We start from the raw sequence: 27,751 nt of genomic DNA on the forward strand, positions 1-27,751 counted from the left end.
GGAGCAAAGGAGTTTTACTACCAGACAACTTCAAGCACATAATGTAGACATACACAGAGATTACAACATTATTACCGAAGGAAGAAGAGAGCTGCTGGTTTTAAAGAACTCTGAACAACCAGCTACACGCATCACGCTGTACTAATACTTAATTGTAGGCAGCATGAAATTGAAATACAAGTAAAGCACTTCAAAACTGCATCGTGTACTGTTGTTGTGTCTGCGTGACACCTGAAAACACAGTGCAAACTAGCCTGTGTTTATCTATTATTTGAAATCCGTTACTATTTTATTAGAGCAGCTTACGCTACTTGTGTTGGTCTTTTACTGCCCTGCAGGATGGTGTCACTGTGCGTATGTGCAACATCTGTAATCTGCAAAGTGACTATTAGCTGTGGAGCAGAAAGCACACTTACCTTTTGAAATGTGCTGAAGAAGAATGCGCATACATATGTGTGTGTGTGTGTGTGTGTGTGAGATATGTAAATGAAGAGAGCTCGATACTGCAGTATTTACTCTGTGGGAGTTTTTTATGCATTTACGTTACGCAGCTGTTACGGGTTTGTTCTCCCTTTCGTAGTTACCTTTGGTCGCTTCCACTTGACCCCGGGCTGCATCTCCAGCTCTCCCATGGGGAAGTTAAAGTCCACGAACAGCCCGCTCGCCGGGCTCACTTCGCCGCTCTCCGGCGGTATGCCCCCGCTCAGAATTTCCGCCAGCCAGCGGCGGGACTGCGAGCCCATTAGCTCGTCGGAGCACACCGAGTCCACATCGTCCTCCGGCGGCGGCAGGTAGCTGTCAGACGATACACTCAAAGACTTTCTCATGGCGAACATTAACCGTGCTCTACCTGACTTTCGGCGCTCTTTCCTGTTTATAAGGTGCACAGATAAGCCACGCCCCCTGATAAATCCGCCCAGGTAGATGCTCACCTGGGCGGGAAAAACAGTCCCGGAGGGTTTTTATTGCGTTGCGTGAGACAGTCCCAGATGTGTTCAGTCAGTAAAGGCGGAAAACCCGCTGAAGGTTTCCAGGATTTCCTCAGTGGAGAGGCCACAGGAGCATTACCAATACACACGCGTGTGAAAACTAGTGTCCAATTCCAGTAACTGTTACAAATCTTACAAATTTTGCCACAGACTGTGAAGTTAAAACTCAAGTGCCTTACACCTTATCTACCAGCAGGGGGCGCCTCCTGAAAGTGGGAAAAGAAGCCTAGACTGTTTAGATATCTGCAGAAAATGTGAAATTGTGCTCACTTAACCTTTGACCTTAGTTAACACTTTCCAGATATCTTTATGGGCCATTTACTCCTTGCAAATATTATTAACTGACACTGACTCTTATTTTGTAAATGACTTCTCACACCATGTTAAAGACTATTATTAAAGTTACTCACAATACTTGAAATGTGCAATTCCCTTGTATTCTTATTCCTATTTATCCCTTTTGTATACGCAGTATTTATATACGTCTCTGTAGTTACATATGTGTAACTTCTGTCGGTGCTGTGCTATTGGAAACCGAATTTCTTGGAGGAACCCACCCGAGGGATTAAAGTTTCATCTAATCTAAGATGGTGACATCAATAAAACCCCACTTGAGGCTTTATAACGGGAACTTTACAAACCAAAAGGTGACTGACATATTTTACAGACTGTAATGTTATCAGTGGTCCTTGATGCACTCTAACTTTAGACTAACAAATCGCATTTCTCACCCATGAATTTGAGATTTTAGTAGTGGTGAGGAAACCTCTGTGTAGAACACAAAGCTGCTGAGCGGGTGAACAATAAGTCACCCAACTTCCTCTTACACCATCACACACTCAACACACAGCAAACCTAAAATTACAACACCTTCACCACAGGATGACTAAGTAGCAGCTTTAAGACTCCTTAAGGCTTCCCAACAGCTCTCAGCCAACGCCCTGATACCGTTTAGGAGAACAGATCAAAAATCAATCAATCAAGAAGCAAACGCAGACAGGCTGGAAATGATAAATTACTTTTATTGAGAAAACTTGTGATTATGAAAACTAATGACCTGTCTGACTCCATCCTAACTGCTGCGTGTGGTTGTTTGTGTGTGAGTGTATTTATGCGTTTCCATCACTGAGATGTGGCCATGATGCTGGATACACCTGCAAAAGGAAAACAAAGGGAGAGCAGGGAAAAGAGAAGGAAATGAGGCATGAATATGAAATCTCTGACTTCACTTCCAGTCACAGTGAAACAAATAAAACACAAAAGACCTGCAAGGACCCGGGTTTGCCAGGCCTACGAGGGGGTGGTGGCGTGCATTGTCTTACAGTAATGAGTCTTACTTAACAGAATAAACAAATGGATTTTATGCTGATACAAATGAGATCCCTCTCTAAAAAAAACATTTTTTTTAATTACAACCCCGGCGATTTTGCTTTTGTAAAACAACACAAGTAGTTAGAACAATGCGGCGTTCGAGTGGTTTGACTCTCGGTGGGTTTTTTTGATTAGCTGTGACTTCTCAGCACTAATACGCGCAGCAGCAACACTCACTCTCAAAGTCGATCTTCTCCACGATGTTCTTGGGCTTGACGCTCTCCTCCTGGTTGAAGATGAAGATCTGTCCATCCTCGTTCTCCGTCCAGCCGTACTTGTTCATCCACACCTTCACCTGCGTGTCTGCACACACAGAAAACAGAGGTTCACACAGATTTACCACCAACATGGAGTCCAATCGTCCGCTTTACTTTAAAGACGGCCGATTTATGTTGAGCTGTGCCCATTAGAAGCTTCTGTAGCTGCTGATTTAACAGATGCGCGTTGTTACGTGTCACACAGTCAAAACAACTTATAGTCTTTAAATATCAAAGGTTGATTGCACTGAGCCGTCTGCCAGGTTTTTACACGTGTGTGTCAAAGGTCTTACCCAGCGGGTCTCCGAGCATCTCGGCCAGTAAGCGGCGATCGATGGTCTGGTAGGTGATGCCCACAACATGGCAGATAACTAAACAGAAAACATTCGAGTTTTTATCATGTTCAAACAGTTTCATGTGGTTTATTCTCAGAATTTGCATCACTGCACTGTGTGGGCGTGTCTGTGTCTGAGGTTGTTCAATTAAACCAGCTGTTTGTGTTCAGTGTAGTGGCGTGCTGCCCAACGTGCTGAGTCAGAGGACGATACTCACACTTGCGCACAGAGTCCTCAAAACCAGTAATGCCATCGATGAGCTCTCTGTTCTCCTCTAGACTCGTCTGTCCAGGACGGGACGGGACAGAGAGGAGAGGAAACAAACATCAGCACGAGAAAACCAGAAAAATCGCAACACAGAAATCAGGAATGTCCTGAAAGGCAATTAGGATTAAAATGATAATAAAAATTGTTTTTAAATGTGCTTCAAAAGCATTTCGACAAATAGAAGCAGAATACTTCATTCAAAGAGCAAGTTGGGCCGAAAACAAACTACTTAAGAAAGATTAGGACACAATTCATTCATTCAGTTCACACTAAAACGAAGGGAACAGCAGCAGGCGAGGTTTGAGGGAAAGATGAGCACCGATGACTCCGGCAGGTCGGAGATCCGTTTTGGTGATTAAAGTCAATTTTAAGTAGAAGCAGGAGGACGGGACACAATTTTTAATGTGTGTCCACATTTTTCATTCCATTTTTTTTTAAATGCTAACATTGAGAGCTTGACAAAACAAATTTCCCACGTGTGGGACTAATAAAGGTTATCTTATCTTATCTTATCTGGTTTCTATGGTCAACCAATCAACGCACGCTAGCGTCTGGACCAACCACTTTGACTTGCCCTTTGAACTCTGCTGCTCCTGCTGGGAAAGGAGACGCTAAAAAAAGAAAAGAAAAGCAGAAAACAGCCTAAAAGCTGAATTCTACGAGCTACTTTGTTGCTTGAGAAAAAAGGCCATACTAATAGTTTCTGGAAACCATGTGTCCTCAGCACAGCCCTTCAGCTGATGGCCCTGTTGAGGTTTTATTGTGTTTCTCTTACATGGATGCAGAGATTATGTGCATGTGGTTTAGTGTGAGTTTCGTACCCAGAAGCTCTGGAAGTGGCACGTCTCCAGCAGGTTCCCCAGATAGAGGATCTGTCTGATGGGCCGCTCCTCCTGCTGCGACACAGTAGTCAAGGAAATGCCCCCCTGACCCCAACACAGAGCCAAGCTCCGCCACCAGCACCACCCTGATCTGTTTATACACAGCCCTGCACAAAGATTCTCTAACACCACCAATACAGCCTTAATCAGAGAATTTCTGATATAAGCAAGAACTGCCACTCGATAGACTTCCTGTTCCAAAGGGAGCGCTCTCGAGGTACTCCACCATGAACAGGGCCCCATGGAGCTGAATACTGTGTGTGTGTGTGTGTGTGTGTGTGTGGGGTTGCATCTAAAATAAATAATAACTCATAGTGCTTTTAATCTTTTTGGCACAGATATTTTTTTTCTTCCAGTAATTTATAACAACAAACATTTAACACCTACAGAAAATTCTGATTTCACATTGTTAATGACCTGCATGGACGTGGAATTCAGACAACATATCAATACTATTTCAACTTTGTCTAGAATGGGAGGAAATAATTATTTTAGCTGGTTAGCTCAATTCACTGAGGATTACATTGGGTATAACAGGAGGTGGACCTCCATCAGGCACAATGGAGATATTTCTACTGCAGCAGTGTAAAAGGATTAATATTCATACTCAGCAAAAAAAAAAAAAAAAAAAAAAAGATGTCTGTCCAAAGTGGGACAGAAGTATGAACTTCTAATCAACTTCTTAAAGTTTCCATAACTCCAATCTGCACACACACACACATTAAGAGAACCTGTCACATATAAATCTCCCAGAATGCAACGCTCAGAGAAAAAGCACCAAAAGGATACATGTGTCTGGTCGATCATGCACTTGCAGAGTGTGAAGTCGGTGTGTGGCAGGTTGGTCAGCGCCTTCAGCAGAATCTGTGAGGTCACTTGAGTCTGGAAGTATGCTGGATTAAACTGGTACCTGCACAGATGTCAAGATTAGAGTCATCACCACTCAAACATCAAGGTATCCAACAGGTAAATCAAATAAAGACCATTCTGGTATATTCCTAAGAGCTGCCTCTGTCCCCAAATTATTTAGAGTCGGTAATATTTTTAGCAGTGTGTAAAAGTCGCTTTCTTTCCTACCGAAGGAAAATCTGCTGCTTCCTGGAGCCGACATCCAGCAGTAGAGGCAGGCTGGCAGAGACTGAGCTGCCTTTGTTTTATGATCAGAATCAGGCCATAGTCAGGGCTTGACTCCCCTATTGGATAAAACTTCCTCCACCTATTTTTTTTCCCCCTATCATTACATTTTTCCCTTTATTTATAAATTTAAAAAAATCCAGTGTCTTAAAGTCGAATAGCTGCTGTTTGGGTAACTTATGTAACTTACAGCTTGAGCACAGCAAGGTTTGCTTCCAGGTCGTAGGCATTTTCTCTCGCTTGCGTCTCCACGTAGCGCTCCAGCGTTGCAAGGTTTTCTGGGTTGTACCTGTGAGGGGAGATGAGATTATTATCCATAAATAAAAGCAAATGTTTCAGTGCTTTTTTTTTTCATTTATGTGCTTATAAGCTTAAAATATGTTTGTCGAGAGTTGCACTACATCTTCAGGATAACCCTGATTCTACATTGGGTTCCCATGCTGTGGAAGAGGTCATGCCATCCCAGTGGCCCTGATATTGTCTATTATGAATACTCTGGAGATATTCATCCTAGACCAGCCCCGGCACGTGATCAGCCCACGGATGGATCCCTCTGCAGTTTATCTACCAGCCCAGACGAGGACGCCAGTCTCTACCTGCTCAAACAGGTCTACAAAGCTAGCGAGCATTGTGAGAGTTTTTGTGTATTGTTTTTTTTTTTACTTTTTCAGTGCCTTCAAAACCATCAAACCAACCGTACTTGATATCAAGTAACTGGGCTCAGCTGCATGCTTCCCTGGATAGTTGAAACCACAGAGTGTGTGTCTGCAGCACTGTATGCCAGACAGCGTGGCTAGCGAAATTCAGACACTACTGGACAAATATTCGCAGGTCCTCCGTTCAAACTGGAAAGCAACAGGAGCACATTTAGCAAAAGATAATCCAGCACAGAACACCATGAGAAATCCTTCCCACCTGTGGCCAACAAACTTTACGTCTCCTCCTTATGACATCTGGGCTTTCTTAAATCGCCATATCTTATTTGCACCTTACTTTTTCCCTTGTTTTTTTTTTAAATATAGCGTTTACAATTTCCTGTCTTTCACATTTATATCTTAACTGGGCCTCTATAACAGGGGTCCCCAATCCCAGTCCACGAGGGCCGGTGTCCCTGCAGGTTTTACATGTGTCCTTGATCCATCACAGCTGATTTAAATGGATAAATGACCTCCTCAACATGTCTTGAAGTTCTCCAGAGGCCTGGTAATGAACTAATCATGTGATTCAGGTGTGTTGACCCAGGGTGAGATCTAAAACCTGCAGGGACACCGACCCCTGCTCTATAACAAAGCAATTGTCTTGGGTTAGTAAGGTATTATGATTACAAATTAGTGATCATTTCAAATCATAGACGGTGGAAAGGTCCACCAGTTGAGCCTCAGGTGACAACAGCTGCGTAAATGGTTAATTTTCTGTGTGAAAGCAGAAAATGAACCCTGGGCTGATGAAAACAATCCTATTCATGCAGTAAATGACTTCCTTTGTGTGAAATATCTTTGATCACCGCTTTTAACCTGAATGAACCGTTAATGTCCATCTAATGAAAATGAGTAAACAACAATATACCGCAGAAGCCAGGGTTTCTCACCAATACAAATTGTCTACAGTTCAATGGCGCAAACCCGGCTAATGCTAGCAGCTGTATAAATCCAACACGAACATTAAACATATTTTATCCAATATTTGTTAACTCTGACTTATTATTTCTTTAATATAATGTTGGTGTAATTAACCAACAATAAAACTCGTTTAATGAGGCATCAAGCTGCCCTGTATGGGCTAGCCACCACTGACTCACTGCACCAAACGTTAGCTTGCGATATTAGCAACCAGGCTAAGCTGTTAGCTCGGTCTGCTGTTGTTCTTTGTACCTGTCGATTCCTCTGAGAAGCTTCCCCACGTTCGCCCTCATCTGCTCGAAAGACGACGCCATTTGGTCCAAACTTTTACTTGGTTTTTTAAGCTAAAAACCCGAATTAACGCCGCACGTGGGCCGCAAAGTGAAACGGCGGAGGGAGAAAAAGGTCGGACCGGAAGTGTTGATGGACCGGTACGCTAACCGTAATGCCGGAGCAAAGCCCTGTGGAAAGTCGTTCCGTGAACTTTGTCCGTCATAATTTTCATAAACGTTTCAAAAACATATGTTTAGTCCGATCGGTATTTTAGCAAAAGTAAAGCTAGTATCGGCACTCAGCAGGCGCCTCATCCAGGCGTTTTAAACATTGTCTAAATAAACAAATAAATAAATAACACATTAAAAAAAAAAATTACATCACTAAAAAAACTTCATTGATCGCCAAACAACAGAAAAAGACCTTTCCTGTTTGAAACTGAAACTACTACATGAACTGCGTGGTTCTTCTACTTTTGACTTTAATTTTCCACATATACTTTTACATAACAAGTACAGTTAGGAAAACTTACTGCTCTCTACAGGGGCCGCTGCAGCAGATCTGCTGCCTTTTTAGGATCCTTCCTCTTTTCCTCTTGCCTGGCAGCTCCATCTTCAACATCTTTTGTCCAGTATATCCATTGTTCCTTCCCTACACAAGTCTAAATCTTCTCAGCCTTGCCTCTCTCAGAATCAGAAAACTTTATTAATCCCTAAAGAAATTATGTGGTTACATAATTTCCTTTTCAGATGTCCCTCTGATTTAATTATCTTTCTGTCTATCTTCAGCGCAACCTCCTGTTTCTTTTTCATTTCCACTGTCTCCAAACTATACATACTTTGGTGTCTGAGGAGGATGTGCAGAAGTGCTTCAGACAGGGGAACGCACTGGTCCTGACGGGATTGTTGGTCGTGTCCTCAAGTTATCCGTGGCTCAGCTGGCTGGAGTGTTCACAAATATCTACTGCTCCCTCTCTCTGTCTGTGATCCCAGCCTGCTTCAAAATGGCCACCATCTTCCCTGTACCCATGCTTTGAGAGGCTGGTCAGGAACGTCATCTGCTCTGCACTACCCAAATCAATGGACCAATTTGCATACCACCACAACAGGTCCACTGATGACGCCGTAGCCCTGACACTAAGTACTGCCCTCTTGCACCTGGAGAGAAGAGACACATTTGTGAGAATGCTGTTTGTAGATTACAGCTCAGCATTCAATACCATTCTTTCCTCAATGGAAACTGCAGGATCTAGGACTGAGCAGCTCTCTCTGCAGCTGGATCCTTAACTTCCTGTCTGACAGACACCAAGTAGTCAGACGTGGCAGCATTACCTCATCACCTGCCATAATGAACACTGGTGCTCCACTGGGGTGTGTACTGAGCCCTCTCCTGTACTCACTCTACACCTACAACTGCACGGCCACTAGCAACTCCAACATCATTGCAAAGTAATTGAAAAGTGAGCCCCAGCATCCTCAAAACCTTCTACTGTTGTACCATTGAGAGCATCCTCACTAGATGCATCACTTCTTGATATGGCAACAGCACTACCTACAACCTCAAAGCTCTCCACAGAGTGGTGCGCTGTCCTGAAAGGATAATTGGAGGTGAGCTTCCCTCCCTCTAGGACATCTACAAGAAGCAGTGCCTGACCACAGCAGGGAGGATCATCAAGGACTCCAGTCACTCCAGCCATAAACTGTTCAAACTACTTCCATCAGGCAGGAGGTTCTGGTCATGAACTGGCAGACTGAGAGACAGCTTTTTCCATCAGGCCACCAGACTGCTAAACACTGACCACTAACACTTCATAGACACTTCACTTTCACTTATCGAAACTTAAACTCCATAAACTCCATAAACATAAACTCCATATTGAAAAATATTCATCTGCTGACTTCTGCACATGTTATACATATGTATATACACGTGTATATATATGTATGTATATATATTTGGTATGAATATTTAGTAATGTGCACACATTCTCATATTTGTACATATATTTATGCTTATGTTTCTCATATTTATTATTCGTAGATTTTGTTTTTTATATTTCCTGGATTGTGCACACCACTGTTGCTTGTGAAGCTGCACACAAGAATTTAACTCACATGTGCTGAACCAGTGTACCAGCACACGTGATGTGACAATAAAATTGATTTGATCCACCCACCCACTCCACCCTGTCTGCACTCTCTTTACTGTCTGTTGCCCAGGTATTTAGACCGTCCCTGCTCCTTGCATCTTCACCTTCCCACCTGCCTCCCTCACATTCAAACACATGTAATCTGTCTTTCTTCTACTGATTTCCATTCCTCTTTATGTCCAGAGCATACTTCCACATCTTCAGACTGTCTTTCACTTGCTCCCTACTCTCACTACAGACTTTAGCCAGAATTCCGCCACTTTAAAATTCAGCACGTGTTGCTTGCTAGAACACCTTTAGTGATTTTTAACATCTAATTTAACTAATTTCACCTAAACAGTCTGATGTTACCATCAGAACTATTCATGCTCTGTGTCAGCTGAATACACGACTTTATCTGAGTGTTTTGGACCTGAATAAAATACCTTAATTCAAGGCAGGGGACCAGGAGTGTTATGGCTAATGAAACAAAGCTTTTAGGTCAATTGAGGCTCTTTTGGATAAAAATCATGCAGGTTTCTTTAAATAATTTTTCTCTTAATCCATCAAAAATAATGGCAAAGTCTCTCAGTAGTGACTAAACCTCTTTAGTCGTAGATATGAAAACCTAAGATTTAAAATTATTTAGAATTTCCGACATAATGATCGAACAAATTGAGAACAGCAGAGCATTATTTGAGAAGAGGCTGCATTAAGCATCTATATGCAGTCTTTTCGTTTGCTTTGTATTTTAGATAAACTGTTTACATGACAGACATACTAACAGCTATTATTGCTTATATGTCAGAACTGAGTATATTTTATATAACATATATTGATTAACCGTAACGGCTGATGTGTAGTTTGTAAAGTCAAAATCAGGACTAGTGCGCATGCTCAAACCCAGGTGCCGTTAGTTTGACTCGCTACAGTTTGACGCCACCTGAGCATCAATTAGCAGGTTGGAGGAGACTTTTAGTAAGTCAATTTCTACCTAATAACTTTATAATTTATAATTATTAATTCACATTGAGACCACTGTATCAATTAAAAAAACACCCTTTCTATTTTTCGGGTAGTATTTAAAAGGTTTGTTTGGGTTTACCAACTCACGGCTCTTCATGGATTTGTGGGGTGAGGATAGGGTTGCCAACCGTCCCTTAAAATACGGAATCGTCCCGTATTTCGAAACAAAAGCACACGTCCCGTATTGAGCTAATAAGGGACGCACTTTGTCCCGTAATACAGTGAGAATCAAAAGTGGCCTATAACTTTTAATGGAATTAACGCTTTGTTTGAAAACACAATTCCCAGCCCCTCTCCTGCTTTGTGACCAATGAGCTGACAGCACACTTATGACAATTCGAGTATGACAATTCAGATTACTGCTCATCTCATTGGTCGAGGAAAGGTCGCTTGCGGAGAAAATACCGGAAGACAACAGATGACCACAACAAGAAGCATGGCCAACAGGGAAACAAACGCCGACACTGCGGTGCAAGTCTCGGACGACAGTACACCTAAAGCTGGGCAGACACTGTGTGATTTTTTCAGTCACGTTATTCAGCTCCTGCTCAAACTGCACGATTGACTCGCAGGGGTTAGAAGTTGGTAGGTCACGATGCAGGTCTCACACTATACGGCCTGATGCTCTGATGCGACCTGAGTGCTCACACTGTGCCTCCATAACATGAAGGTTATAACAGAAAATCTGTCGCTCGCTCTCTCTGTCTTTCACTCACACAGACACACCACTACCATCAACTTTGCTAAATTGCTAATGAAAAACATGATCAGGCAGCTGTGAATGAGCAGCAGTGTAAATCCAACTATTTTCACGGTTGTTGTGGTCGTGATAATTTTGTGGGGCCACATCGAAAAGGCTCTGATGAGCTTTCCAAAGTTCTACAAGTTGTGCCTCCATCGCTTGTGTCCAGATCACACGCTGCACAGCCGCGCTGCGCCGTCTTTTTCACCGACGTTTACGTGTTTGCGCATGAGCAGTGTGAGCGGCTGTGGTGACACCCTCACGAGCGATTGATGATCGGGAGCTGGTCGAGAGGTGTTAATCGCTTCTCGTTACCCCACGTATACTACACGACGCACGATGAAGGCCAAAATCGGGCCGATCGCCAAAACCGTCGCACGACTCAAAAATCGTCTCAAAATGGGCCAAAAACCGCACAGTGTGAGCCCAGCATTAGAGCAGCAATGTTTGTTCCCCTCAGAGAAAGGGAAGAATGGGAAAAGGAAAACACCTGGCTGGAAAACGTTAATATGGGCATGTGCAGTGAATATCAGCTCTATGTGGCCAGAAGTGTGATAATATAATTTATTTTGTGTAATAAACAACTGCAAGGATAGATGATTACAACAAATTGATGACTAATACATAAAAGTAATACATAGATGAATAATGATGATGAGTTATGATGCGTAATCATGGGAACAAGCGGGTTTACAAACAGGAGCAGCTGATTAGCATTAGAAAAGCTGAAATAATACCTCAGCTGAAGCCAATTGTACTAAATGCACTAAATGTGCACAGTTACAAGAATATTTTTCTTTCTATTGTTTTCTATTATTTTAAGTTAAGCAGGACAGAGTGCTTTTAAAGAAAGATTTACTTTTATTCTCAAAAGTTAAGCATGACAGGCTTCTGTTTAAGAAAGAGACCTGTTTTACTGTGTTAATGTTGTCATTTTGAGCTAAAGATAAATGGCTAAATGATAATTTGTTTCCCATGTGTTCATATCACAAAGAATAGAATATGCATGTACTTAAATCAACTTCAAGTCAAATGGTTAAAAAAAATAATTTCACACACAAAAAAAGAGCTAGAAAATTCACCACACTGGGAAGGGTGAAGACAACTGGGTCGCCCGGCCCTGGCCACGAGGTGTCCCTTATTTATTTTTCAGGGAGTTGGCAACCCTAGGTGAGGAGGTCTCAACCACAGTCGCCATTTTCGTGATAATGACTTCTTCCTCACACCAGGCGCGCCTGCAGAATATTTATAGCGTGTTTAGTTCTCAGACAGATGGATTTACGGGAGACTTTTATGAAGTTTGTTGACTCAAAGTATGTGCTAACTTTACTTTGTCGCATGTTAGCGGTAGGATGTTGTCAGACTTTGACTGGTATCTGCTGCTGTCATGTAGAGGGTGTTCTGCAAGGAAAACTCGAGCCAGAACAAAAAGAGAAAGATTTGCGTTAATATTTGCGGTTTGTCACCGAGTGGTTAATTTTTTTCATAATAGCGGAGCATGTAACATAAAGAGTGTAGTTCGCCCTCCGCGCCACCAGAGACCGCTAGTAAAGTTTGTTTTTTCTTAACGAGAAACGTAAAAACATTAATTTACTTTACCAGAAATATATTACGTTTAATTAAGTTAAAATAACACTCATATTTAGCGTGATAAGCGTGAGTGTTGTCATGAATGTAAACTAAATTTATTATGTTTATTTCTTGTTTTTTGCTTTTCTGCTTCCTATTGGACTAAAGCGTACCACGTGTCTAAGAAGCCAGAAGAAGGTATATTTGCTAAAGCTAGCAGATTCAAATAACATACATCGACATTACACTGGTTATACGTTATCTAATGATCTCATGGTTGCTGTTTTATACGATGGCCTGAAATGGCGAGCGGTTTAGTTTCCGAACCGTGAGTGAGGGAGACTGTGCGGGGAGTGACTCCGTCTGCTCCGACGTATTCCCGGTATCGCTTCTCGGCCTTTTGGCTAAGATCAAGTGTAGTATCTGTTCTTATCAGTTTAATATCTGATACGTCCCCTACCCGGGGACCATATATTAAATTGATTTTTGGAGCAGGGAGATGGAATAGGGGCTTGCTCCGTCCACTCCACGCATCGACCTGGTATTGCAGTATTTCTAGGAACGGTGCACCCCCTGAAGCTGTGAAAAACAAATGTCATTTGACTCAACAGTTTGTGCAAAGAAATTTCTTATACGCTAGATATATGCGTGCGTCTGCATATCTGGACATTGTCTTCGTGTAATCTTCCAAGGTTAGTCAGACTGAAATGTTGCGACTTAATATTTGTGAATGACTTACATTTAACTATTACCAGAATTACTAAATCCTGCCACTTGGACTGACACGTGGCTGGACACACACTTTCTATGGGAAATCAAAAAAATATGTCGTTTTGAACTGCAGTTACACTATTCTGGCTCGAATCCTGCAGTTACCTCTGTTGTCCACTAGAGACCAATAGAAGTCTTTAAAAACCGGAGGCTGCCATCTACAAGGACTCATGTTGATTATAGGTTTAACTCTTCTCTTTCTCTACATACTGCAGCTTTCTGTCCTCTGTGGCTGTAAATTACATCGTTTGAAAAAAAAAAACACCACACAATTTTTTCTTGGCTTTTTAGCTAAAATCACCTGTATTGTCTGTTGTTTCCATTTGTGGATGGTTAATAGTGCAGAAGATTGTTTTTCTGTTTTCAGGATTACATGAAAACATTTTGGAACAGATCATTTTTGTATATAATAAATCTTAGGATAGTATTGGTTTTGATGATTTATAAAACAGCTGTGTGCCGTAGCCCTGGTAGTGTGGATCCTTAGTGTGTAAAGAGTAGATACCTCATGTAATATGTGTGAATGAAAATCCATGGACTTTATAAGAGTCCTCCATTTATGGCTATGATCCTAACAAACAAGATTAATACGTTTCTTTCTCCTACCAATCTTCCTGTTTCCTAAAGGAACACGCATGCACAATATATATGCACCAGGGTGGCCGAGTGGTTAAGGCGTTGGACTTAAGCTCCAATGAGCGCATGCTCTCGTGGGTTCAAACCCCACTCCTGGTATAATTTGGAGCCTCATGACTGGTAAACTGAAATGTATCTATGGGAGCAACAATGATCAATAGGAGTTTTTAGGAATTTGCTGTGAGCAATATCCCCCCACCCAGTCACCCCCAAAAAAGCTGGGATGAAAGACAAATGAGAGGTCTGTGCCAAGGTCGCCCCCTCTCAGTCTTACTGTACATGTTATATGTAGAACCGTTGGCTTGTGCAATTAGGGAAAGCCCAGACATAACAGGAATACAGTTACCGGGAGGAGAAACATTAAAAATTTAACAGTATGTAATTATCATATTATGAAAACAATTATAACGCCAAGAAAGTTATAAAAATGAATTGAAGACGCTCCGTCTCAACGACCGCTGATTGGACTGCAGGCGACCACGTGATTTTGAATCTCATTAACCGGCATGCGCTGACCGGCGTTTCAGAAACTAAAGTGTCGTCATATATGTGGCGCCGTTTAAAAACTGAAACATGCCGACCATAGTTATATTGTGATGTTTCGGAGGTAAAACGTCAGTAAAACATCGACCTGTCCTCTACCATTTGTTAGAAGGCGACTGTGTTCTTTATTGTAACCATGAGTTAGAGTTGCAGTAAGCAGAATGAGTCGTTTCTGTCGTGCGATATGTGGGTATCGCTTCTCGGCCTTTTGGCTAAGATCAAGTGTAGTATCTGTTCTTATCAGTTACAAGGCGAGAAGCAATGCAGGATGGCGGCGGCGTCGGCCAATTTTCATGAGAGAAATACATGGATGCAAGGTACAAGAAATACTTTGAGATTCGAGTTGATGGAGAAAGAGGACGAGATTCATGACAGAATTAACTTCGGACGAAGGATCCTTTACGAGGCTTTAAAGATAAAGCCTGAGGAAATCTACTGCCTCCAGCAGAGTACGGCAAGTAAACATTATGATGTAACCTTTTGCACGGGAGAATGTGCGGAGGAGGTGAGAAGGAGATTTCACGGAGAAGAAAACGAAGAACTAAAGAAATATACGGTAACTCCTTTGTACAGAAATGATTATAGGATTTTAACGATCCATATGTATAACCCTTGGGTTTCGGAAGAGACAATTAAGTACTTCTTAGGAAGGTACGTCACAGTACTACCAGGAGTGCGCAAAATAAAGGATGGCTTAGGACTATGGACCGGAAAAAGACAATTCCGAGTCAAATTAAATGTGGATACGTCTACCGAGGACGGATATTGCCATCCACCCGCGGTATTCTCCATAGGAGCAGATAGGGGTTTCCTAGTGTATGCTGGGCAGCCCCAAGCGTGCAGAAAATGTGGCAGTACCGGACATAATGCGGACAGGTGTGAACAAATGAGGTGCAGGAGTTGCGGGAAGATAGGCCACATAACTAAAGACTGTAAGGAACCTAGAAAATGTCATTTGTGCGATTCAGAGACCCATATGGCAAGAGACTGTACTAGACCAAGGTCATATTCTGAAGCGGCAGGAAATGAACATTACAGAAAATCGGATGCAGAAGCTGATATCGGAAAAAGAACACAGGAGGCGTCAACGGCTGCCGAAGATCACCTTAACGAGGAGAGAGCTGGGAGCAAGGAAGGCGGAGTAGAGCAGAGGAATAAGGAGGAAGGAACATTACGTGAATCGGACGCCGAGAGAGAGAAACAAGCAGAGGACGGACAGGTGTGGGCAGTAGTAGCGAAGCCGCGGAGAAAATCAGCAAAGAGGCGGAGAAAGGTGAGCTCAGGTGCTTCTCCAGAAGAGACAAAAACGGAAAATAAAGAGGATAGGGAGGAACGGATCGAGCAGGTGGAAAATACGGAGGGACATGTTTTGAGGGGTACACAGACTGAATGCATGCATACCCCCTTAAGTGACTTCACTAGTGATGGGGATACGGGGGAAGAGGCTGAAAGCGAAGAAAAATCGGAAGATTCCTTTATTAAGAACTTATTGGCGCAGGTTAATATGAAGAGTTAAAAATGGGGATACTGAAATAAAACTCCTATGGTTTTGATTTGTTTTGGTTTTGTTTTTGAGACCCCTTTTTTTTTATTTGATTTATGTTTTAAGACATGGGAAACTTTCGAATAATAACATTAAATGTAAGGGGACTTAGGAATGCTCGGAAAAGAAAAATGGTTTATGAATTTTTGTTGTATTATAATTTTGATGCCTGCTTGTTGCAGGAAGTACATTTAAAAGATGAGGGGGATGTTGATCTCTTTACGAAGGAATGGAGAGGAGGTGAATCGGTCTGGAGTATCGGGGGAGTACATGGGACTGGGGTAGGAGTGTTATGTGGAAATAAAAGTATACGAATAAAGGACAGTTATACTTTAATACAGGGAAGGGTTATGGTTGTAGATGTGGAAAAAAGTGGGACACAAAACCGTATAATAAATGTGTATGCATATGTGGATCCCAAATTAAGAAGAGAACTTCTTTCAAAAATGGACACTTGTTTTATGACAAGGAAAAATATTTTTGTGGGAGGGGATTTCAACTGTTCACTGGAGAAAATAAAAACTTCGCTCCCTTTTAAGACCTTTATAAAAAAATACGGTTTAATAGATGTAATGGCCACACTACAAGGGAAAAGAGTGGGGTACACATGGAAGAATACAAGAGGAATGGAAAGTAGATTAGACTACATCTTGATAGAGAAAAAGTGTAAAATAAAACAAGGGAAAATAATACCGGCTTTGTTCACAGATCATCAAATGATAGTGGTGGATTTGGAGATAGAAGGAATAGATTATGGAAAAGGATACTGGAAACTGAATAACGAAGTACTTATGGAAAAAGAATATAAGGAAAGGTTTGCAGAGCTCTTCCCTTTATGGGAGGAGATGGAAAGCTTATATAAAAATAAATTGGATTGGTGGGAGGATGTAAAAAACAAAATAAAAAAGTTCACGGTGGATTATTGTACGGAAAGGTCCAGCGTAAGGAAAGAGGAATTTCGTATATTGCAAAAAGAAATAGAATATACTTATACACTACAAAATGAAAAAGGAAACAACAAAAACATGGACGAGAAAATGGAAAGTTTAAGATTGAAGCAGGAAGAACTACTTGAAAGGAAGGCAAGGGCTGAAACATATAAGATAAAGCAGGAGGAGTATGAGGAGAACGAGAAATGTTCGGCCTTTTTCTTTAAAAAGATGAAAAGTAAGGAAAAAAAGGGAGTTATAATAAAATTAGAGAAGGATGGGAAAATGATAGAAGGAAAGGAAAATATGCTTAAAACGGCGAAGGAGTATTATGAGGTCTTGTTTAGAAAAGAAAAATTAGAGGGAGAAAAAGGGGATTTTTTCTTAAAGAAAATAAAAAAGAGATTAACGGGAGAAGAAAGCGACAGTTTAGAAGGGGAAGTTACAATAGGGGAGGCATATAAAGTATTAAAAGGAATGAAGGCAAACAAAGTGCCAGGGATAGATGGATTAACAAAGGAATTTTACGAAACTTTCTGGGGAATGGTGGGGATACATTTGTTGGGAGTTTTTAAGGAAATCATGGAGGGAAAGGAGATGACAGAGAGTATGAAGATGGGTGTGGTTTCTATTCTATTCAAGAAAGGTAACCCACAACAACTTGATAATTATAGACCGTTAACTATGCTATGTGTGGATTATAAGATCCTGAGTAGGATATTGGCAAATAGACTCGCGGGAGTAATGATGCAAATAGTGGAGAAAGATCAGACGTGTGGGGTTAGGGGGAGGCAAATGTCTTGGAACGTGCAACTACACAGAGACATACTCACATACGTTAGAGATAGAAATTTGCCAGCACTATGTGTGAGCCTAGATCAACAAAAGGCCTTTGATAGGGTAGATTATGATTTTTTGTGGAGGGTAATGCAGTATATGGGTTTGGGAGAGAAATTTAAAAAATGGGTAAAAAATTTATACAACGGCATAAGTCTGAAAATAAAAGTAAATGGATTCCTTACAGAAAAAGTGTATCAAACAAAGGGTTTGAGGCAAGGATGTCCATTATCTGTTGTTCTTTATGTACTGTATGTTGAACCTTTGGCTTGCGCAATAAGGGAAAGCCAGAGAGTAAAAGGGATTCCGATGCCGCGGGGGGAAGTTTTAAAGATATCGCAGTATGCGGACGATACAGTATTATATCTGGCAGATGATGATAGTTTAAAGGGTGCGATAGAAATTTTAGATATTTATGAAAAAGCGACTGGATCAAAGATAAATAAAGAGAAGTCGATGTATAAATATTTGGGGACATGGGAGGGTAGAAGAGATAATATCTGTGATTTTACTTTGTGCCAAGGCCCAATGAATATTTTAGGAATCTCCTTTGGAAATAAGGAAGGAGATGAGCTTAGCAATTGGAAAAAAAGGTTAAGTGCGGTAGAAAAGAAGCTGGGCCTTTGGAAAGCAAGGAAATTAACAATTACGGGGAAGGTTCTGATTATAAAGAGTGAGGTGGTGCCGAAGCTATTACATCTGGCCTATGTGTTTTCGATGCCTCAGATCTACAGAGCGCAAATAACCAGAGCGATATTTAAATTTATTTGGGGGGGTTATGAGTATGTCAAAAGAACGCAAATGTATCAAGAAATTGAAGATGGTGGGAAAGGGGTACCAAATGTCCCTTTGAAGTTAGATACAATGTTTTATGCAAATGTATGCAAGCTATTGAAACAGAACTATGTCCATAAATGTCAAATATTGTTATGGTTTTGGTTAGCGATTCCATACCGTTTTTTGATAGGGTGGGAAAATAAGGGACCAAAGGCGGAAACTAGACCAAAATATTTTCAGAGGATGCTGGGATGGGGAAAGAAACACGCTGAATGTAAAGAGGTGGATACTGTACTAAACCATAAACTTTTATATAAGAAAATGGTATGGAAAGCTAATTATAACCAGGTACCGGTGAGTCCAGAAGTGTGGAAATGTGCACAGGATAAGACCTTTAAAAATGTTTTGAAGGATTTTAATTGGATGCATTTACACAAAAGGTTACCCGTGAGGATCATTATGTATGCACATAACTTGGGAAAACAGAAAAAGTGTCCGAGGGACAACTGCGTAGAAGAGGAAACAATAGAACACGTACTTTGGGGATGCGAATACGCAAAAAAGGTATGGGAAAGGGTAAAGGGGAAGTATAAAGGTTTGGGCACGGTGACTTATGAAGAGATTACCCTTTTCAGGGCTAACAGTATAGAAAAAGAGAGATACAAAATACGTTGTATGTTGTTAACAATTGTAAAAATGAAATTGTGGAAGGCAAGACAGAGTTGTATAACGGGAGGATATAAAGAGGGGGAAATAGGTACGACTAAAGCTGTAGAGAGGGAATTTGAAAAGACATACTGGCATGAACTACAAAAATGGGGAATAGACACGATCAAGGATAGATGGAAAGATTTCCCTTCCTTCTTTACTGCGAAGGCACCTAAAAAGTGGTGGTAGGTAAAGAGTAAGCAAGGGAGAAAGGGAAAAGGAGCAATGAAAAGCAATAAGTTATATGAATATGTTACATGAAAATGATTGGTTTGCGATGAATGAATGTGGGAAAGAAATGAAATGTAAATATGTCTTTGTAACGGAAATGGAAAAAGTTTTTTGAATTGTTGTGGAAAGAAAATAAAAGAAGTAAAAAAATCTGTTCTTATCAGTTACAAATCAGGGGCCGAAGGCAGAGACAAGACCAGAATACTTTCAGAGGATGGTTAAGTGGGGAAAGAGACATATAGAGTGCAGGGAGGTGGATACAATACAAAATCATAAACTTCTGTATAAAAAACTGGCGAGGAATGCTAACTACAACCAGGGGATAGTGAGTTCGGAAGTTTGGGAATACGCACAGGATAGGAGTTATAAGAATGTTTTGAAAGATTTTAATTGGATGCACCTACATAGGAAATTACCTGTAAGGACTACGATGTATGCACATAATTTGGGGAAGTTAAAAGAATGTCCGAGGGATAATTGCACAGAGGAAGAAACGATTGAACACGTCCTATGGGGGTGCAAATATGCAAAAAAGGTATGGGCTGGAATGAAGAGGAGGTATAAGGGACTAGAGGCTTTGACATATGAGGAAATAACTTATCTTAGGCCTAAGGATAAAAAGAAGGAGGAAAATAAAATACGTTGTATGTTGTTATCAATTACAAAACTTAAGATATGGAGGGCAAGACAGGGGTATATAAGGGGGGGGTATGAATGGAAAGAGATGGGAACAATAAAGGATATAGAGAGGGAATTTGAGGGGATATATCGGCATGAATTACAAAGATGGGGAATAGACACGATTAAGGACAGGTGGAAGGATTATTATGAATGATGTAAAAGATGTTTTTGTGAAATATGAAAAGTATTCAATGGAATGTTGAGCAAATGGAAATGTAAGATGGTGTTGTAAGTAAAAATAAAAAAGAAAAAAAAAAATCTGTTCTTATCAGTTTAATATCTGATACGTCCCCTATCCGGGGACCATATATTAAATTGATTTTTGGAACAGGGAGATGGAATAGGGGCTTGCTCCGTCCACTCCACGCATCGACCTGGTATTGCAGTATCTCCAGGAACGGTGCACCCCCCTAAACATGTGGAAAAACAACGAACGTTTTACTAGCTGGATTTATTAGCAGTGTAACTGCAACCAGTCACAATTTTTTGTAGCAAAATACTGGCGACGAGAATGGATATACTTCCTATCCTGCTACACCAGCTTGCATATTCGCCATGCATGAATTAGTTAGAAAAGAAATGACAAGGTCAATGTTTAGTTTGTTTTAGAGTGGTAATGAATATATTAAACAGGAAACTCTTTATCAATCTATAGAGAATGGCGGTAAAAGTATTCCACATATCCCTTTAAAGTTGGACGTGCTTTATTACAGCAACTTGTACACCTTAGTGTCTCAAAGATATATTCATAAATGTCAAGTGTTTCTCAGATTTTGACTTCCTATTCCTCTGAATTTTTTTAATTACTCACCTTTGGCTGAAGATAAGATCGTGGGATTGCCTGTTCGTTAGATCCCTTTGAAACCTATTGAAAATACTATTTGCTTGCCTTACCTTATTTACTTATGAAGATATTGTATTTTTTGACATGAATACATGTAAAGAAAGAATATCTGTTGCTAGTAGTGAATTTGATATCTTTGATTAAAGTTAAATTATGGTATACAAGACGGGCTACAACAAAGGATTTTCATAAGTGGGCCGAGAATGGACTCGGTAGAACCACTGGCGCAGATCTTGAGAAGAGACAAAGGGATAAAGGGTTTGGAAATACCAGGGAGTGGCGGACAAGTAGCAAAATGTGTCCTGTACATGGACGATATCAATATTTTGTGTACAGGCCTGTCTTCGGTGAAGAGGACTTTTGAAGCGACTGACTGGTTCGGGAAGGCCTCGGCTTCCAAGCTTAATAAGAATAAGACTCAGGTACAATTTTATGGACCATGGGAGGCTACAGAGTTGACTGGGCTTGAGATGAATCTGACACAAAACGACCAGAGGATTTTAGGGATCAGGTTTGACAAGGAAGGAGGAGGCAAGACAAATTGGCCTGTAATTATAGGGAAAGTGAAGCAACAGCTGGGTTACTGGGGACTGAGAACGCTGACTTTGGAGGGCAAGGTGTTAATCATCAAGGCAGTGATTTTACCCCGACTTCTCTTAGTCAGCTCAGTCTTTATCCCTCCCCGAAAAGTGCTCTTAGAACTGGAACGAGCCATTTTCTACTTCTTATGGGGTTCTAAATGGGAGATACTTAGAAGGGAGACAATGAAGAAAATGAAGGAGAATGGAGGAAAGGGGGTTCCAGACCTGTATCTGTTTGTAGGAAGTCTCTATACGAGCAGCCACCTGAGGCAGGCCACGGCCCGATCTAGTAACCTCAAAACGCAGGCGTGGGTTAGATTTTGGGCGGGGAGCTACTTAAGACAGAGAAAATTGATACCGGTGGATCTAAAAGTGTCTGTCTCTTTTAGTCTCCCCCCAGCCTATGCTGAGCTAAAGTCCTTTTTAGTCTCCTTTAACTTGGAAAATGAAGACTTAAACATTTTAACTAAACACCGGTCTCTCATCTCTGTTGTGCAGGAGCGAGAAGCTGTGACTCCAGTGCGTGGCCTCTCGATTGGTGAAGCCACAGATGTGTGGCGTTTGGTGAGCCGTCCCATTCTTTCGCATAAGCTCCGGGATGTGTCCTGGATGGTGGCTCATGGGATCCTCCCAGTCAGGTCCGTTATGCACTCTCGGGGCATGTCTGCAACAGCCATGTGTCCCCGGCCTGGTTGTGGCGCGCCAGAGTCGGTGAGGCACCTGCTCTGGGAGTGCAGCGCTGCCGTAGACCTGTGGGCAATGGCCGGCTCCTCGCAATTCCCGTACTTACCAGCAAGGGAGGTCCTAACAGCACAGTTAGTGCTCTATGGGGTGAGCCAGGGAGCAAAGGCACAAAGGAAAGACTTTGGGAAGCAGTGGCTTACTCTCGCTGCCATCAAAGACGCCATTTGGACCTCCAGAAACTTGCTGGTAAGCAAGCACATGCAGATCCCCCCCGTGACTGCTCTCCGAATGGCGGCAGCAACAATAAAAGAGATCTGTGCTGCAAGCAGCAAGCCGTGGGAGCAGCCACAAAGAAGAATCGCCTCTGTGCCCATTCGGACGGAAGAGCCGGTGCCACACACAGGGAGGTCAAAGCAGCAACGGCCTGGCTCTCCAGGAGAGGCAGGTGGGAAGGAGCAAGGTGGTGAGGATCCCCCCTGAACACCAGGAGCTTGTGAAAGGACGGGACGGCTTTTATAAACTGTTTTTTATCGCTCCTGTGCATTTTCTTTTAAGGAAAGGGTGGGAAGAAATAAAAAGTAATCTTTTAAATTGGGTGGGAATTTGAATTTTATGAGATGACTGTGTTTGGTTTCTATGTTTGAGTGTCAATAAAATTTTTCGAAAGAAAAATCTGTTCTTATCAGTTTAATATCTGATACGTCCCCTACCCAGGGACCATATATTAAATTGATTTTTGGAACAGGGAGATGGAATAGGGGCTTGCTCCGTCCACTCCACGCATCGACCTGGTATTGCAGTATCTCCAGGAACGGTGCACCCCCCTAAACATGTGGAAAAACAACGAAAGTTTTACTAGCTGGATTTATTAGCAGTGTAACTGCAACCAGTCACAATTTTTTGTAGCAAAATACTGGCGACGAGAATGGATATACTTCCTATCCTGCTACACCAGCTTGCATATTCGCCATGCATGAATTAGTTAGAAAAGAAATGACAAGGTCAATGTTTAGTTTGTTTTAGAGTGGTAATGAATATATTAAACAGGAAACTCTTTATCAATCTATAGAGAATGGCGGTAAAAGTATTCCACATATCCCTTTAAAGTTGGACGTGCTTTATTACAGCAACTTGTACACCTTAGTGTCTCAAAGATATATTCATAAATGTCAAGTGTTTCTCAGATTTTGACTTCCTATTCCTCTGAATTTTTTTAATTACTCACCTTTGGCTGAAGATAAGATCGTGGGATTGCCTGTTCGTTAGATCCCTTTGAAACCTATTGAAAAGACTATTTGCTTGCCTTACCTTATTTACTTATGAAGATATTGTATTTTTTGACATGAATACATGTAAAGAAAGAATATCTGTTGCTAGTAGTGAATTTGATATCTTTGATTAAAGTTAAATTATGGTATACAAGACGGGCTACAACAAAGGATTTTCATAAGTGGGCCGAGAATGGACTCTTTAAGTGGGTTGAGATGGAAATTGCAGAAATATGGGGCTGGGATGCAATTAAGGACAGATGGCAATAGGGCTGGGCCATATTATACCGTTCATGGTAATACCGGTACAATGTTAGGCAACGATAAGAAAATGTAATATCACGATAGAATATGGATAAAACACGCATGCACAGTGCCTTTGTTTTCATACGCACATGGCCGAAAAAGCATGGCGGCAACAGAGAATGAGAAGGGAGAAAGCGGATCATTGAGTGAAAGGGATGAACCAGAATTAGTTTGTAAAAATGGTGCCACTTCAGTGATGTGGAACTGGAATTTGTCCGTCAGACACATTTTTTTGTAGAACATGCAAGCAGCCCGTCATTATTGCCGTATTTGTCGGACTAACGCGCTCATAAATCTGGGAGTAATCTGGGTCATAAATTCCGTCCTCTTCATGTCCCAAAGTCAAACGAACAACATCACCGAGAGTTAAAAACTGTCTAAATTCTTTCATCTTTAATAAAACGATCAGCATTGCTGCTTTACCAGGTGTAACTATGAAGTTTAACATCCAGGCATCCATGAAAACAGAATTTATTACACTTAACGAAGTTAGAAGTTAGCAGGAAGTTAGCTCGCTAGTTTCGCTAGTTACCTAAGCATGATATTGCATGTTCTGACTGAGAGATTTCTGAAAAAATTCAAACGTACAGCTCTGCTATCACTTCCAACATAAATGAAGACAGGAAACTAAACAGCAGTGACGTTTGTAGGGTTACTGAAGTTGGGCTAGCTGGTTTATAATGATGTGCTACGTGATCGCTAGCGACACAGCTATGTTAGCATAACACACACAGTGAAGCTGGACGAATCAACGCTAACACTTTTCCACTCGATAAAAGTTAACGTGAAGGTTCCTGATGGTTAGAGACAAATGCAATCGCATGGCAGGATGCTGTAAACCAGGGGTGCCCAATCCCAGTCCTCGAGAGCTACCGTCCTGCAGCTTTTAGATGCATCCTTGTTCCCACACACCCGAATCAAATGAATGGCTTGTTATCAGGCCTTTGCCAAACATGATGGCATGCTGAAGAGGTAATCAAACCATTTGATTCAGCTGTGTTGGAGTAGGGATGCATCTAAAAGCTGCAGGATAGTAGCTCTTGAGGACTGGGATTGGGCAGCCCTGCTGTAAACGGACCAAACTTCAGTCAGGAGAACAACTGAGATAATCCATCCACAATACAAGGTTAGTAAATAATATACTGCAACAACACAGGAATAGAGCAGCTGGGATAGAATACAGCATTAATGAATCAATGGTACAGAAGTAGAGGAAGCAAGATAAATAAAGTTGAATAAAGTTTGATTTATCTGAATGCTTTGTTTCGCTTAATGTGCCTTATAATCCCGTGCACCTTATGGTCCGAAAATTACATATTTAACTTTTTTATTTGGCACATCACAGTATAATGTAGCAAAGCACCTCTTTTTAACTTCAGTGGATATTATACATGGTTATGCTCAGGATATGTCAGCCCATTTCTACTGGAAATGCCTTTTGGTTAAACTGTCAGCAAGGAATTTGCATTTGCACTGTTACATTTTTATATAGCTTTAATGCACATTAAAAAAAAACAGCTGCTTGTTTGAGTGAAAATAAATGGATGGGGTTTTTTGCGCTAGTAAACTTGTGGAGTTGTATTTTGTCTCGTGTCAATTACATCGTCAGTTATATCGTTATCGCAAATTTTCAAATATATATCGTGATAAATATTTTTGGCCATATCGCCCTGCTCTAGATGGAAAGTTATATTCCCAGATGCTCAAAAGAAATAAGATGTAAAATGAGATCCTTTAAGTGACTCGTTGACAATGTAAGGGATAACGGACAGAGACCTGTCAATATCAAAATATAATTAAAATCAGGGAAATACGTCAGCAGTGACCGTGGTCCACTTGATCCAGTGACTACAGTTCCAAGCAGATTACAGATACTGGGGTTTGTTACTCATCTTAAGACAAAATTCCGATAAGCATGCCAACTTTTGTAGGCCTTCATCTCGCTTCCAATATAATTTGAGGGGTTGTTGATATTATAACGATATGAATTGTGTGGCATATGTCAGGAAGAATGCCGGCGTTACACTTCGCACTCGGAAGGTGTAAGTAAACATCCATCTTCTCTTTAATAGATTTTAAAGAAACCAACAGGTCATCTAAAGTAATATTAGTTTCTAAGTCTTGTTTTGTTTTGTTTTTTTCAAATATCTGGTGGAACTTTTATGTCTAAAAAATCAGTCCAAAGGTCCTCTGACTATCAAAATCTACATCCTCCTCTTGAAGGAGTTGAGCACAGTGTGAAGGTGTCTCAAAATCTCAGATCTAACCCCATCACATCATAAAAGTGAGCGTTCCCACTCCAGGACAATAGGGGGCAGCAGGAGTAGGACAGTCAGCTGTCCAGCAGGAGAAGACAAAAGAACAGGAAGTGGTTGTGCTGTTAGCAGAAAACGTGTGTGTTTTGTGTGTTGTTGTTGATTTTTTTCTTCCTGAGCATCAAATGTGAATCACAAGGTTTTCAGCTGCAGTTTGATTTAACTTGGAGTTACTTGAACTTCCTGTTTGTTGGTGAATTTAAGGAGGTTAAATTGATTAACTATTGTGATCTTTCAATTAGCTTTTGTTGTGCAGATGCAGCAATGCATGATGGGAAAGACTCCCCGTATATTTTAAACTCAATAACCTGATGTGGCTCTGTTGGAAGCTCCTTCCTGTGTATATAAATAGTGTGTAGTCCCAGCCTCCTGCAGGCTGTGTTTGTGTTGATTGTGAGATTGTGAGCACCGTGAGTGTGCAGGGTTTGTGTGTGAAAGAGTCCCCCATGTGTGAGGTGAACAACTCATACTTACCTGGCAGGGGAGATACCATGATCAAGAAGGTGGTTCACCCAGGGCGAGGCTCAGCCATTGCACTCCGGTTGTGCTGACCCCTGCGAATTCCCCAAATGTGGGAATCTCGACTGCATAATTTCTGGTAGTGGGGGACTGCGTTCGCGCTCTCCCCTGATCACATGTTCTAAGAAAACAGAGGAAGCAGATACTGCGGCAGTGTCCTGCTGTTTATTAAGGCTCAGAAGTCTCCGTTGTTTTTGAGGAAGATGTTAGTGAAAGCTTTGTGCTGCACAGTCTTTTCACTGAAGTCCTTTGTGCACTCTGGAGCACACTGTCACCTCCCGAGTGTTCATCCACTTAACAAACAGCAGCTTCTTTTCTAATCCAGGGCAGCTCGTCCCTCTCAGTCGTGTTAGGAAAGTCATTTTTGTCCATGTGCAGAAAGACAGCCTGTTTTTTCCCTTTTCTTTCCTCTAATGGTTCCACAGCAGCCAGCATGTGTGTTATGCAGATTGTGGAAGAGGGCAGGGCTGGTAGAACAGTTAGCCAAAGTGTAGCCACCACCGAGCAAAGAAAATGGTTTAAAGATCTATGACAGACGAGCAGCTCAGACCATAACTTATGTTGACCTCACTCTTTCCTGTGTACACAAAAAACTGTCACATGTGACCCGGTGCCCAATCAGCTCGAACAAACCGTTTGTATTCACACTTTGTGGGCTTGTCCCTCATATACGACTTCATGCCACTGGTAGCCTTACATGCCACCATCCTCTAATCTGTGCAGATGTTTCTACAAGGCTGAAATGAGCTTTGCAGGTAGTGTAATGTGATCATAGAGTGGATGTTCAGTCTGATCATGACAGAAACTCATCTTATTCCTTCTTTGCTGTTGTTTACACACAAGGAAGCTCTTAGAATATGTGTGCGCAATAAACAGTGTTGTTCCTACGCCGGGACAGTAGGGGGCAGCAGCAGGAGGAGAGTGAACTGTTCAGCAGCACATAACAAAGGAACAGGAAGTGGTTGTGCTGTTAGCAGAAAACGTGTG

The 27,751-nt window shown here is 41.5% G+C and overlaps 2 protein-coding genes, 4 non-coding genes and 3 pseudogenes across 9 annotated transcripts in view; 7 read left to right on the forward strand and 2 right to left on the reverse strand.

Annotated features, from left to right (window-relative positions):
• LOC146654692 (calpain-9) overlaps positions 1 to 900 on the reverse strand; it is a 34,896-nt gene extending 33,996 nt beyond the window's left edge. For 2 of the 3 annotated variants that reach the window (XM_085379633.1, XM_085379632.1), the window contains exon 1: positions 585 to 899. In XM_085379633.1, coding sequence (XP_085235759.1) covers positions 585 to 836 — 252 coding nt within the window. In that variant the 5' untranslated portion in view covers positions 837 to 899. Of the gene's footprint in view, positions 1 to 584 lie in introns of all 3 variants that reach the window. The other variant, XM_085379634.1, reaches the window with a different exon arrangement.
• Positions 901 to 1,991: 1,091 nt separating this feature from the next.
• On the reverse strand, positions 1,992 to 7,263 carry eif3k (eukaryotic translation initiation factor 3, subunit K). 2 transcript variants are annotated; one of them, XM_085379636.1, is made up of 8 exons: positions 7,106 to 7,263; positions 5,425 to 5,523; positions 4,890 to 5,010; positions 4,041 to 4,115; positions 3,170 to 3,236; positions 2,911 to 2,988; positions 2,538 to 2,663; positions 1,992 to 2,143 (listed from the first exon to the last, which is right to left on the reverse strand). In XM_085379636.1, exons 1-8 carry the CDS (start codon positions 7,165 to 7,167, stop codon positions 2,112 to 2,114), a joined length of 660 nt encoding a protein of 219 aa, XP_085235762.1. In that variant the 5' UTR covers positions 7,168 to 7,263; the 3' UTR covers positions 1,992 to 2,111. The 2 variants fall into 2 exon arrangements, with proteins under 2 accessions (XP_085235762.1, XP_085235761.1); XM_085379635.1 differs by having other exon boundaries at positions 4,041 to 4,118.
• A 5,712-nt stretch (positions 7,264 to 12,975) lies between these two features.
• Positions 12,976 to 13,166, forward strand: LOC146654700 (U2 spliceosomal RNA). The gene has a single exon (XR_014907443.1). It is a non-coding gene; the product is annotated as a U2 spliceosomal RNA (small nuclear RNA).
• An 848-nt stretch (positions 13,167 to 14,014) lies between these two features.
• On the forward strand, positions 14,015 to 14,097 carry trnal-uaa (transfer RNA leucine (anticodon UAA)). Its single transcript has one exon. It is a non-coding gene; the product is annotated as a tRNA-Leu (tRNA).
• Positions 14,098 to 14,733: 636 nt separating this feature from the next.
• On the forward strand, positions 14,734 to 14,874 carry LOC146654702 (U2 spliceosomal RNA; annotated as a pseudogene).
• A 5,593-nt stretch (positions 14,875 to 20,467) lies between these two features.
• On the forward strand, positions 20,468 to 20,658 carry LOC146654703 (U2 spliceosomal RNA). Its single transcript, XR_014907446.1, has one exon. It is a non-coding gene; the product is annotated as a U2 spliceosomal RNA (small nuclear RNA).
• A 550-nt stretch (positions 20,659 to 21,208) lies between these two features.
• On the forward strand, positions 21,209 to 22,741 carry LOC146654704 (uncharacterized; annotated as a pseudogene).
• A 265-nt stretch (positions 22,742 to 23,006) lies between these two features.
• LOC146654705 (U2 spliceosomal RNA) lies at positions 23,007 to 23,181 on the forward strand (annotated as a pseudogene).
• Positions 23,182 to 26,711: 3,530 nt separating this feature from the next.
• On the forward strand, positions 26,712 to 26,875 carry LOC146654706 (U1 spliceosomal RNA). The gene has a single exon (XR_014907445.1). It is a non-coding gene; the product is annotated as a U1 spliceosomal RNA (small nuclear RNA).
• Positions 26,876 to 27,751: the final 876 nt, after the last annotated feature.

The sequence above is a fragment of the Rhamphochromis longiceps genome, linkage group LG14, assembly GCF_057381845.1.
Source record: "Rhamphochromis longiceps isolate RC_006_pf linkage group LG14, R_longiceps_female_GT1.1, whole genome shotgun sequence".
NCBI classification, from domain to species: domain Eukaryota; kingdom Metazoa; phylum Chordata; class Actinopteri; order Cichliformes; family Cichlidae; genus Rhamphochromis; species Rhamphochromis longiceps.

Coding starts and splice junctions, on each gene's coding strand:
- eif3k (XM_085379635.1), bottom strand. CDS start 7,167: ATGGCGTCGTCTTTCGAGCAGATGAGGGCGAACGTGGGGAAGCTTCTC. Junction 5,524..7,105: donor CTTCTCAGAGGAATCGACAG/GTACAAAGAACA, acceptor CTCCCCTCACAG/GTACAACCCAGAAAACCTTG. Junction 2,664..2,910: donor GATGCTCGGAGACCCGCTGG/GTAAGACCTTTG, acceptor CTGTGTGTGCAG/ACACGCAGGTGAAGGTGTGG.